The 12291-nt window shown below is 48.0% G+C and overlaps 2 protein-coding genes across 2 annotated transcripts; both read left to right on the top strand.

Moving 5' to 3' along the window:
* Positions 1 to 277: 277 nt before the first annotated feature.
* On the top strand, positions 278 to 7088 carry mrpl51 (mitochondrial ribosomal protein L51). Its single transcript, XM_056287093.1, has 4 exons — positions 278 to 408; positions 903 to 1005; positions 1220 to 1327; positions 5720 to 7088. The coding sequence occupies exons 2-4, from the start codon at positions 915 to 917 to the stop codon at positions 5914 to 5916; spliced, it is 396 nt and encodes a 131-aa protein (XP_056143068.1). The 5' UTR covers positions 278 to 408; positions 903 to 914; the 3' UTR covers positions 5917 to 7088.
* On the top strand, positions 7004 to 11728 carry vamp1b (vesicle associated membrane protein 1b). The gene is made up of 4 exons (XM_056286134.1): positions 7004 to 7038; positions 10063 to 10210; positions 10843 to 11001; positions 11669 to 11728. The coding sequence occupies exons 1-4, from the start codon at positions 7004 to 7006 to the stop codon at positions 11726 to 11728; spliced, it is 402 nt and encodes a 133-aa protein (XP_056142109.1).
* The last annotated feature ends 563 nt before the right edge of the window (positions 11729 to 12291 follow it).

Raw genomic sequence — 12291 nt, 5'->3', positions numbered from 1 at the left:
CCCATTAAAGCTTTTAGAAATCTTTCGAAAGCCACGTTCAGTTACATTTAGCTACATCTGATGCAACCTAGCTCGAGTCAGCTGTGAATGAACGAATTGATTAATTGAAACAAACACATTGTCTTGGGTTTTATCGCAATTTGAATTAATTTTGTTCTTCATTTCGATAGGACATTTGGGCGTGAAACTACCGAACTTCGTAGACATTTGGTTTTGCGCTTGGTTTAGGAAGTTTACGGTAACTGCGCGCTATGAATTCTGGGTTACTTTGCAAGATGGAAGCCGCCGTCGTCGGCGTGTAGAATTGTCCCTAACGCAGTCTGCAAAGCGTTAAAGGTCGATAGTGGCCGTTGATTTTTGAAACTGTGGCTCATAACAAACATCTCCGCGCTTGAATATCCTAATTAGGTAAATATTCTCATTACTTTGTCTTGCAAGGTCTGCGAAATTCTCCCGACGCAGTTTACCTGAAGTTAAGTGGGGGGGTCAATGTCAGGGTGTACGTCATGACAAGCTAACAAGCTGTTTTGTATCGCAGTGTTTCAAAATCTGGTCCTCGGGTGCCAACGCACTGCTGCTTTTCTAGTTTCCTGCTAAATTAATTACGTTCAACCGGTGTTCTATCCCCCCCCCCCATCCTCCAATCATAAGAGGTTTTAGACTACAGGAACTACGTGTAAACCTGGCAGAACAGGGGACCGACAGTGTTGATGGCACCCGAGGACCGAATTGAGAACTACCGTTATATTGGATTGGATTGGATAATGGAATAAGCATCTATGGGAATAATCAACCCTGTTACAGGTTCACCGCATAGCTACGAATGATGAGTACACATGACTAACTTATGTCTTGTCACTGACAAAAAGGAAAATGATTTAGTGTCCGTTGACTTTGCCAAGGTAAGGAAGACCATGTCTGTGTTGGGAGGGCTACTTCAAGCTGGGGTATCCATCTGTCAGTCCACTGGAGCTTTCATGCAAGCAGCCAGACACATATCTACTGGTAGGTGCTGCTACTTGGCTGCCTGGTGTTGTATTTGATTAAAATGCTAATTGTCTAATGAATCAAATCACTTGGATTTAATTGGCTGTGTTACAGCACCTGTATCTCTGCAGCTATTTCTCCATACAACTGATGTATTTGTTACTTTGTTTAGTTTGGATGAGTCATACAGCTGTGCCAAATATTTAGTGTTTAAATAACGTGTTCCTTTCAGGTATGTGCTGCCGAATCCGGATGGTTGGTGTTCCTGAATTTAAGCCCGTAGACAGTTGGAATGAGAAGAGGACCATGTTTGGGGTCTATGACAACATTGGCATTCTAGGTGAGTTTCTTCGACAAGTTCAAAGCCTTACTCGTCCATTTCCTGGTTTTATGTGCCTTCTTTGTTTTTTTTAATGAGTTTTCTCACCCTTTCAGTGATTGTTTGAGCCTTTGATAGGACCGACAACCTATATCAGCCACACATGACTTGTAATCACGTTGATACTGCTAATGAACTGTCCATGTCTATAACACTATTTGATAACGTGGGAGAAAAATCTACCCATATTACCAGAGGAAAATTAAATTACATATATTGTTGTCCAAGAACACAATCTATTTTCCAAGAATAGATGAACAGTGCCGTGAAAAATTATTTTCCCCCTTCCTGATTTCCTCTACTTATGCATATTTGTCAAAATTGTTTCAGATCTTCATACAAAATGTAATATAAGATGAAGAGAACCTGTATAAACACAAAATTCTGTTTTTGAATTATAATTTTATTTATTTAAAGGAAAAAAGTTATCCAACACCAACTGACCCTGTGCAAACAAGTGATTGCCCCCTTAGTTATTCAATCAACCATTAACCAAACTTAATTGATCATTGGATTCAATAAGAGCAGACACACCCAGGCTTTATTACTGCCAGCCCTGATGAATCTAAACATGACTTATATAGAATCTTAAGATCAATGTGAAGTGGGCTTCAAGGTCTCAACAAGCAGCACACTATGCCGCCATCAAAAGAAATTACAGAAGAGATGAGAAAAAAGTTTGGAAAGTGTTACAAAGCCATTTCTAAGGCTCTGGGACTCCAGTGAACCACAGTGAGAGCCATTGTCCCCAAATGAAGAAAATGTGCAACAGTGTTGGAATCATCCCAGGAGTGGCTGGTGTACCAAAATCCCTCCAAGGGCACAGCAATGACTCACCCAAAAAAACAGGACAACATTTAAAGAACTGCAGGCCTCTCTAGCCACAGCTAAGGTCATCGTCATGATTAGATAATAAGAGATTGGGCAAAAATGGAGTTCATGGAAGAGTTGCACAGCGAAACCACTGCTAACTAAAAGAAAAATTAGTGTTTGTCTCACATTTGCAAAAAAGCACATTGAAGACCCCGAACCTTTTGGGATAGTGTCCTGCGGACAGATGAGTCAAAAGCGGAACTTTTTCGAAGACACGGGTCCCGCTGTGTCTGCGAACAGCATTTCACTGCAAGAACATCATACCAGCAGTCAACATGGTGGTGGTTGTGTGATCGTGTGGGGATGCTTTTTTGCCTCAGGGCCTGTGACTTGCCATCATTGACTGAGCCATGAATTCTGCTCTCAACCAGAACATTCTGAAGGAGAAAGTCTGTGATCTGAAGCTGAAGCATAATTGGGTTATGCAGCAGGACAGTGATCCAAAACACAAGAGTAAGTCCACCTCAGAATGGCTCAAATGAAACAAAATTAAGGTTTTGGAGTGGCCTAGCCGAGGCCTGACTTGAACCCCATCGAGATGCCTCGACAGGACCTTAAATGAGCAGTTCATGTTTAAAAACCCTCCAATTCTGCCAAGAAGAGTGAGCCAAATTCTCCAAAGCAGTGTGAAAGGCTGTTCTCCAATTATAGGAAGCATTTGGTTGCAGTTGTTGCTGCTAAAGGTGGCACAAAGTTGTTCAGGGGGGGCAATTACATTTTCACATGGGTGATATGGGTGTTGGATAACTTTTTTCTTCTTTCGATAAATGAAAGGATCATTTAAAACTGTATTTTTTGTTTACTCGGATTCTCCTGGTCTTGTATTACATTTTGTATAAAGATGTGAAACCATTCAGTGTGACAAATATGCAAAATTCAGGAAGGGAGCAAATACTTTTTCACGGCACTGTACGCAAACTCATTTATATATTGCTATTTAGCAAGGGGCTCTGTATTAATCCTTCTGCAATCCTGACCTCTGCCATTCAGAAATTTGAATAACAACACCAAATCAAAGCAAGCACGACAACTTCAGCAGGGAGGTCACAGATGCACATTTTGTTTGCCAAAATCTGCTGTTTTTGAACAGTTTCAGGAGATATTCATTTGCTATGATCACTGCACTGTTTGTTGTGGATGGCCGGTATGTGTGACAGGTCTTTTTGGAGGCAGGATGTTCATCAAAAACAACCTAGCTGGCCTGGCTCTGATATTTACTAGTCATATTATGCACCGGGGCACTGGGGGCGCACTGGGGCGGTTTGCAGCTGATTTGGAAATGGCCGGGATTAGAGTCAGCACCTCCAAGTCTGAGGCCATGGTTCTCCACTGGAAAATGGTGGATTGCTCCCTCCGGGTTGGGGATGAGTTGTCACCTCAAGTGGAGGAGTTAAAGTATCTCAGGGTCTTGTTCACGAGTGAGGGTAGGATGGAGCGGGAGATTGACAGGTGGATTGGTGCAGCATCAGCAGTAATGCGGAGATTGTACCGGACCGTTGTGGTGAAGAGGGAGCTGAGCCGGAAGGCAAAACTCTCAATTTACCAGTCATTCTTCGTTCCAACCCTCACCTATGGTCATGAGCTTTGGGTAGTGACCGAAAGGGTGAGATCGCGAATACAAGCGGCTGAAATGAGTTTCCTCCATAGGGTGTCTGGGCTCAGCTTTGGAGATAGGGTGAGGAGCTCGGACATCTAGAGGGAGCTCGGAGTAGAGCCGCTGCTCCTTCACATCGAAAGGAGCCAGTTGAGGTGGTTCCGGCATCTGATTAGGATGCCTCCTGGGTGCCTTCCTTTGGAGGTTTACCGGGCACGGCCAACTAGGAGGAGACCCCGGGGTAGACCCAGAACTCGCTGGAGGGACTACGTGTCCAATCTGGCCTAAAAATGCCTTGGGATCCCTCAGGAGGAGCTGGAGGGCGTTGCTGGGGAGAGGGACGTCTGGAGTGCCCTACTTAGATTGCGGCCACCACGACCTGACCCCGGAGAAGCAGCTGAAGATGAATGAATGAGTGGATGAACGAATGAATGAATGAACGAATGAATGAATGAATGAATGAATGAATGAATGAATGAATGAATGAATGAATGAATGAATTATGCATCGGAAAAGTTTAGATGTTACACATAAGGCAAGGCAAATTTATTTGTGTTGCACATTTCAGCAACAGGGCAATTCAAAATGTTTTACATAAAACATAAAAGGCATTAAGACAATGTAAAAGCAACATAAAGCAATAACAATACATTTAAAACGAATAAGAGGTGTAGAAGTTACAGTGCCGTGTGAGGTGATAATCAAAAGCTTCAAATTTCATTTAATCGGTGGCAGCGGCAAACAGGAAAGTCTTCAGCCTCAGTTTAGAAGAGCTGAGAGTTGCAGCAGGCTTGCAGGTTTCTGGGAGTTTGTTCCAGATATGTGGTGCATAAAAACTGAATGTTGCCTCTCTGTGTTTAGTTTTGAACTCGGGGGACCGGAAGCAGACCTGTCCCAGACCATCTGGGAGGTCTGGATGGTTCATAGTGTAGCAAAAGATCAGAAATATATTTTGGCCCTAAACCATTCAGTGCTTTACAAACCAAGAGCAGAGTTTTAAAATCAGTTCTTTGACGGACAGGAAGCCGGTGTGCAGACCTCAGAACTGGAGTGATGTGATCCATGTTCTTTGGGTTTTAGTAAGGACTCGAGAAGTGAGCGTAAAACTTGTTGAGAATGCTTGAGAAGACTTGGCTATATGCATGAACACCGGAGATTCTCCTCCTTCGAGATCTCCACATTTGATGATGTAGAAACATCCTCATTCCAACATCCTGGCTCTACTGACACCTGATGATGTGTCGCACTTGATCTGAATTTTGACCGTTTTGCCATGGCAAATTGGCCGACTTGCCTTCATGAATGTACTAAAACTAATAATTCTATTGCCTACCAACAAGGGGATCGCCAGTTCAAATCCCTGTGTTACCTCCGGCTTGGTCGGGCATCCCTACAGACACAATTGGCCGTGTCTGTGGGTGGGAAGCCGGATGTGGGTATGTGTCCTGGTCACCGCACTAGCATCTCCTCTGGTCGGTCGGGGTGGTTGTTCGGGGGTGTGGGGCTGGGGGGAATAGCGTTATCCTCCCACGCGCTCCATCCCCCTGGCGTACCTCCTCACTGTCAGGTGAAAAAGAAGCGGCTGGCAACTCCACATGTGGAGGAGGAGGCATGTGGTAGTCTGCAGCCCTCCCCAGATTGGCAGAGGAGGTGGACGCGGAAGAGTGTGGTAATTGGATGGGTACAGGGGGGGGGGGGGTCCAAAATGAAAAAAAAAACTAGTAATGAAAGTAACTAAAACGGAAAATTTTTCAAAAAATAAAAACTAAATTTGAACTTGCAAACCACACTAACAGCCAGCGAGAGCCAAACTGTAATTTATAGGAAAATCTGAACGCCATCGTGACACTGACACTGACACTCCCTCTTGTGCTTTGTCCCTCCAGGTGATTTTAAAGCCCATCCTAAAGACAACATCGTGGGCCCCTGCTGGCTGCGGGGTTTTCAGGGCAACGAACTGCAGCGTCTGATTAGGAAGAAGAAGATGGTGGGGGACCGGATGATGACTCTGGACAAGCATAACATGGAGAAGAGGATCCGCTTCCTCTACCGCCGCTTCAACCGCTACGGCAAACACCGCTAGTGGGGAACGAGCGACTCGTCCGACACGTCCGGCCAACAAACGACAAGGACCACGGGGGGGGGGGGGGGGGGAGTACGACCGTCACATTATGTCGCCTCTTCGTTATGTATATAGATATGTAGATCGACTGCTTGGTGTGTTTTTGTGTGTGTTCCTCCTGCAAACAAGTGTGACTCTCTTCAGTCCTACCAACACCTGATTTACCTGCTGGATATCTTTTTTTTTTGAAAGAATGGTCTAAAGAGAAGAAGACGTCTCTGTCCATCGAAGGTCTGCCAGTGGACTCAAACATAGAGGTGCCCAGATAGTAATGAACAGTACAGCGATGGGTTCTGTCACAGTTGGGCTACTGCAATTACATTTGTTTTGCATTCATAAAGGCTGTTGCGTAGGTGTCAATACAAATTCTGGCCAATTGCAAGGCTGATCTTGCTTGTATTGCTTAAAAGAAATGTGGGCAAGTAATATATTACTGGTGGCGCAGTGGTTAGCGCGGTCGCCTCACAGCAAGAAGGTCCTGGGTTCGAGCCCCGGGGTAGTCCAACCTCGGGGGTCATCCCGGGTCGTCCTCTGTGTGGAGTTTGCAGGTTCCCGCCGGGTCTGCGTGGGTTTCCTCCCCCAGTCCAAAGACATGTAGGTCAGGTGGATTGGCCGTACTAAATTGTCCCTAGGTATGAGTGTGTGTGTGTGTGTGTGTGTGTGTGTGTGTGTGTGTGTGTGTGTGTGTGTGTGTGTGTGTGTGTGTGTGTGTGTGTGTGTTGGCCCTGTGTGATGGTCTGGCGGCCTGTCCAGGGTGTCTCCCCGCCTGCCACCCAATGAGTGCTGGGATAGGCTCCAGCATCCCCGTGACCCCGAGTAAGGATAAGTGGTTTGGATAATGGATGGATGTCTTTTAACAATACCAGTGGCGGGTCAGTTCTGGTGTCTGGCCCGAGACTTTCAGGCAGGAGGCCGACTAGGGTTGTGGCGTCTGCCCCGACCCACCGAGAGGTAAAAAGGTCTGAAGTGTGTCCCAACATCTTACCCTCGAGGTGATTTTTATAACTTTGGATTTGGGACTTCTGTCGGTAGCGGCGATGCTCGAATGATGTGTGACCCAAACGGCGTCAGTGTGGCGAGAAGGCCGGTCGTGTCAATAAAGCCGTTAACGTTTGCTGGCGTTTGCTGCATCCTTACTGAGACTTCACTTATAATCCACATAAAACCCGTTTTAAAGGTAATTCAGTTGACGTGGGTCCATTTGAAATACGATTAATGAACAAGGGTCATTCTTGGTTTAGTTTTTTGGGGGGGCGAGGGGGGTGGGGGGGTCAGAAACGTGATAGGCCAGTGTGTGTTGTGTTTATTTCTCTGGCGTTCACATGTTGTGACTTAGCTCCCACAGGTGCGAGGGACTTCCTCGGTGCGGACCAAAGACCGGCTGCGCTCGTGCGATCCGGACCGTGGCGAGGGTTGTGCAGTGAAGTGTGCAGGTCTCTCAGCCGGCTTTCGTGCCGAGGTTCTGAGCTGACAGGCGAGGGGGGTCCTGGGCAGGCGAAGTCAGGGAAATGTAATGGCGAAAGACGACATGATCTAACAAGCAGGAGGAGGATGCTGTAGACCACAGTGTTTCTCAACCCAGTCCTCAAGGACCCCCTAACCTGCAGATTTTCATTGTAACCCTGCATAGGTAGCTCTGCTTGTACTTACTCAACCAATCATCTCACAGCACTTCATTATGCAAGGTGTGCCAACTCTGACATTCACTGCTGAATTACTACAAACAGGTACCTATTCAGGGTTGCAAGGAAAATCTGCAGGATAGGGGGTCCTTGAGGACTGGGTTGAGAAACACTGCTGTAGACCACAGTGTAAGTGTCAACCACATGGATGGGCGACGGGGGGGGTGGAGGAGTGGGGGGGGAGTGGGGGGTCTAGTCAACACTCTGTTATAGGCAACCACTGTACCGCAGTGTCGTCCTGCCGCCCTATCCGGCACAGAAAACTGCAGTACTGCAAAGTGTCAGTGAAGAGAGAGAGAGAGAGAGAGGGGGGGTGGGAGTGGGAGTCACACACTCGAGAGAGGGAGAGAGAGGGAGAGAAAAGAGGAGGGGGAGGGGGGGAGAGAGGTATACCGCACCGTCGTTACGAGTCCAACTGGAGAAAGCCAGGAGAGCGACGCATTATTGCAGTGCGGTACCGTCGCACGCACGCACCCGCATCCACGCGCGCGCGCACGCACACACGCGCAAGCGAGCGAGCGGAACCACCGCACTCCCTACCACCACCACCACCACCGCAGGACGCGCTCTCCGGGCGAGGGGCTTCTAGACCGGCCGGGCGGTGTTTTCATGACCGGACGGGGTTTTTACGTGTGTGCGCAAGCAACCGCGCGCGCTTCTAGCTTCTAAAGGAGGGTGACTCGCGACGGGGGCCGATCGTCGTCGTCGCTTTTGGTTTTTTTTTGGTTCTGCATCCGGTTCTGAGCATCTCCGGGGGCTCTCCTGCATCCCTCGGAGCGGCATCGCAGTCTCGCAGCCGAATTGAGCATCCTCTGACTCGCCTCGCCCCCCCCCTCTCGCCGCCGCCCCCTCTCTTGGACGGATTACACGCCGGGAGTGCTTTCCCCCCCAAATTGAACGACTCCCCCGCGCTCTGCCTCGCGGGCTCTGCGGGTGAATCGTATTACCCGGCGTGCGCAGCCGCTACTGCGGCACTTGCTTGGAGGACCCGCGGTGCCGCTCGCGCTCTGAGCCCTTCCCTCGCGCCACAGAAACCGGGACTCCGTTCGGACCCCAGCCCGATAAATTCCTCTCCCTTTTTTTTGCGATCTTGCTTCTTTTTTTTTGACATCAGACCCTCCCCCCCTCCTCCTCTCGCGCACCCCGTCACCCCTCCTCCTCCTCCTCCTCCTCTCCCTCCGTCCGTGAGTCAGTTCGTAACAGCTGCATAGAAGATGTGAGTATTAATGCGGCTTTTCTGTTTCTCTCCCTTGTTAATTGTTACGCGGGAAACTGCTTTTCCCGCTTCTCGTTATGAATTGAGTTTCTGTCTCGGCAAGTGAATGTGGTCTTCGTGTATCTTCCTCCGGCGAGCGGTTTAGAAACTGGTTTATTTCATCTTGGATGGGTTTTTGCTGACGCAAGTGATATCCCCCCCCACCCCCACCCCCCGTCACAGCATCGCCAAATAACACTAAATGTTGCATGAGGCTGTTCTCCGCTGCTGTTTTCAAGGTTAAATTTAGTTTCCATTGATATTAATATACATTGCAGTGAACGTACCTGAATATATAGATATATAAAAAAACGAGCGAACAGATTTTGAGCTAGTGCCGTCACGTGAGGGCTTCTGAGTCAGTAAATAAACGCTTTGGCCAGATGATTGACAGCTGAGCTTAGGCCAATCCAATTACTCGTCTAAAGCGCAAAGGGCCCGCGTTGTATTCATTACCCGGATCGCTTCATTTCTAACTCTGGGGGAAGAATTGTTCATCACTGAGTGAAAGTGTAAACCAGCTGCTTATCTTCTTCATCCGAGTCTGCTTTAACCCGTTAACCCCCCCCCTCTCTCTCTATTAACCCTTTCTTCACCGAACCCCCGCTCCTTTCCTCCATCACGCGTCTGTCCAGCTGTGTCGCTTTCCCTCTTTTCGGCTTTCATGCAAACTCGCCATTTTCTTCTAAGTTTTGGCCCCCTTTTCCCCTGCCCGTCACCCCAAATCTCTTCTCCCAGTATCCTTCGTCCATCCCACTGACACACTGGTAGGCCTGCTGCTGATTCCCTCCATCCTCCTCCTTTACCCCATCCCTCTGACCTGCCCTGTTATTCTCCCTTCTTTCACTTTTTCTCTCTTTCTGATTTTCTTTTTCTCTCATTCTTCCCACTACCTCCTCCCCCCTCCTTGCATGGACAGGTTTTTTTTTCTTTCTTCCGCTGTGCAATGACCGACACTGCTGATGAATCGTCCTCGTCTTTGCTCGGAAACTGCTGATTAAACGTCCTTCGTCGGAGAAGGTTTCTTACAGACCCTTACGTGTATAAGCTCTCTTCTGCTCAGACGTGAATGTGTTAATTTATCACTGAAAGAAAAGGGAAAAAAAAGGTCCACCTTTGCCCATCTATCCCACAACGCTATCCCTCCTCTCCCTTCTCCTCCTCCCCCAGGTCTGCCCCGGATGCTGCCGCCCCAGCTGGAGCCCCAGGCGCTCCTGGAGCCCCCGGTGCAGATGGTGCTCCAGCCGGCGGACCCCCTGCCCCACCTAACACCACCAGCAACCGCAGGCTACAACAAACACAGGCCCAGGTGGAAGAGGTGAGCTGGACCACGCCACACCAGGGTAGACCTGTGCAGAAAAGCCTGCACACTGATGGGACGGGCAATTAAAGAGTGCAGCTGCTTTTCCTAAGCCGGGTGTACTGTTGTCCTCTGTATTTTGCGTTCGTCTGTGTCCTGGGTGATTTCAACATGGTTTTGCAGTTGTTGGTCTGCTGTCTGGGCTAGATCGCCCTCCAAAAGATAAATCCTCATGAGTATTAAAACAAACCCAGGGATCCTTAATGCACTAAACTGGGACAAGCAACAGCATTTTGTGCTGCTAATTTTTTGCCCAATACGTTGCTTCCGTCATGTTTTCCTGCACAGGGTAGCACTTCACAACAATTACACCGCCTTGTTGTCTTTATATTGCGAAGCGGACAGTTCAGATCTTCTTATAAGCTCTGCTGCCAGTAACGAATGGATACCAACTACTTGATCAGTCTTTTATCTACTACGAAACACCCTATACGGAGCTTTGGAAGTTAGCTTCGGTTCGCTGTACTTCAGAACCAGTGTCTCTGTTGCTGTCCTCTTACCCATGCTTCCCCTCTTCCTCTGCACTACCCAACACTTCCAACTGTCCATGCCCCCCCTCCCCCCACTGTCTTTGTACCTTTGTGGACTAGGTGGTGGACATCATGAGGGTGAATGTGGACAAGGTACTGGAGAGGGATCAGAAGCTCTCAGAGCTGGATGACAGGGCAGATGCCCTCCAGGCCGGAGCCTCCCAGTTTGAGAGCTGTGCAGCCAAGCTGAAGAACAAGTACTGGTGGAAGAACTGCAAGGTAAGCGTAGTCAGTTGGGTTACAATAACACAGCCAAAAAATAAAGAGAAGTGAATCAAAGCTGGATGTGACTCATCAGAATGAACACAGCGGCAGTCCATATATATGGTGCAGTGCATGGAGACAGTACAGCTAATATAGATGATGTGAAATGCCAAGCATGAATCCAATCCACAACTCTGGCGCATCAGCACACCCACCGCCTGTGCCAAGCCGAGGTGCACTGAAGCAAACACACAGCGTCTGTGCCAGGAACGCCGCCGTCCTGCTCTCCACACAACTAATCTGTTAATGAGCTGCTGCGAAGGAGTGCAGCGAGGCTTCAGGGAACACGGGCACAAAAAGGGAGCAGAAACCAACGCGGCAGCAGAATCTGCACCACAGATTGGAAATTACCAAAGGGATCACCTAGCTGTAGCACGACATATACAAAACAGGAGATCAGTGACTTCATCTGCATTGCATTTGCCTACTACTTGTTAGTCATGCCCGTGTGGACATTCCTTTGGCAGCTGGGTTGTTGTGGGTTTCTGTGTTGAACAGACACGTAGCATGTGTGTGCATGCTGCTGAGGTATGGTCTGGAAGCACACCTCCCTCCCCTGTCTTATGAATGGACTCCTAGTACAACGGGGAGTGTTGTAGAAGTAAATGTCTTCTCCTTTCAGATGATGATTATGATGGGTATCATCGGAGTGATCGTGGTTGGAATAATATTCCGTGAGTAGAAGTTACTGCTTTTTACATATTGTAATGCAAATATCAAAATGTTCAGGTTTTCTCAATCAGGCCCTTGAGTACCACCACCGCTGGCTGCTGGTTTTCTCCTCTGCCAGGTCATTCATCTGTTGTTCAGGTTTTTCCAGCCTCCAGTATATGGGAGATTTTACACCTGGAACAACAGATGAATGTAATTAGATACCCGGCAGAAGAGAAAACCAGCAGTACTGCTGGTACCTTGAGGACCTGGTTGAAAACCGCTGTATCAAACGATTGGTAAATCAGTGAATTTGTTGCAATTCATAAATGAGATTATTATGAAGGTGAAAAAGAAACAGTCATTGTGTACTTTGCTAGAACTCAACAACTTCACTATGCAAGTTTGGCAGTAGCCGTGCTTGTTGGCTGCAAGTGGCACTTGTGCAGCGGCATACAGTAATAAAGCCTCGACACCGAAAATGTCTATTTTTTTTGTCTGCTACCATATATGAACTTATATTAGTTCATACAAAACGAACTGCATCCCATCCATTAGTATCCGAACCGCTTATCCTGCTCTCAGAGTCGCGGG

Source organism: Lampris incognitus, chromosome 9 (assembly GCF_029633865.1).
Source record: "Lampris incognitus isolate fLamInc1 chromosome 9, fLamInc1.hap2, whole genome shotgun sequence".
Classification (NCBI taxonomy): Eukaryota; Metazoa; Chordata; class Actinopteri; order Lampriformes; family Lampridae; genus Lampris; species Lampris incognitus.
This window is presented reverse-complemented; position numbering and strand designations above follow the sequence as displayed.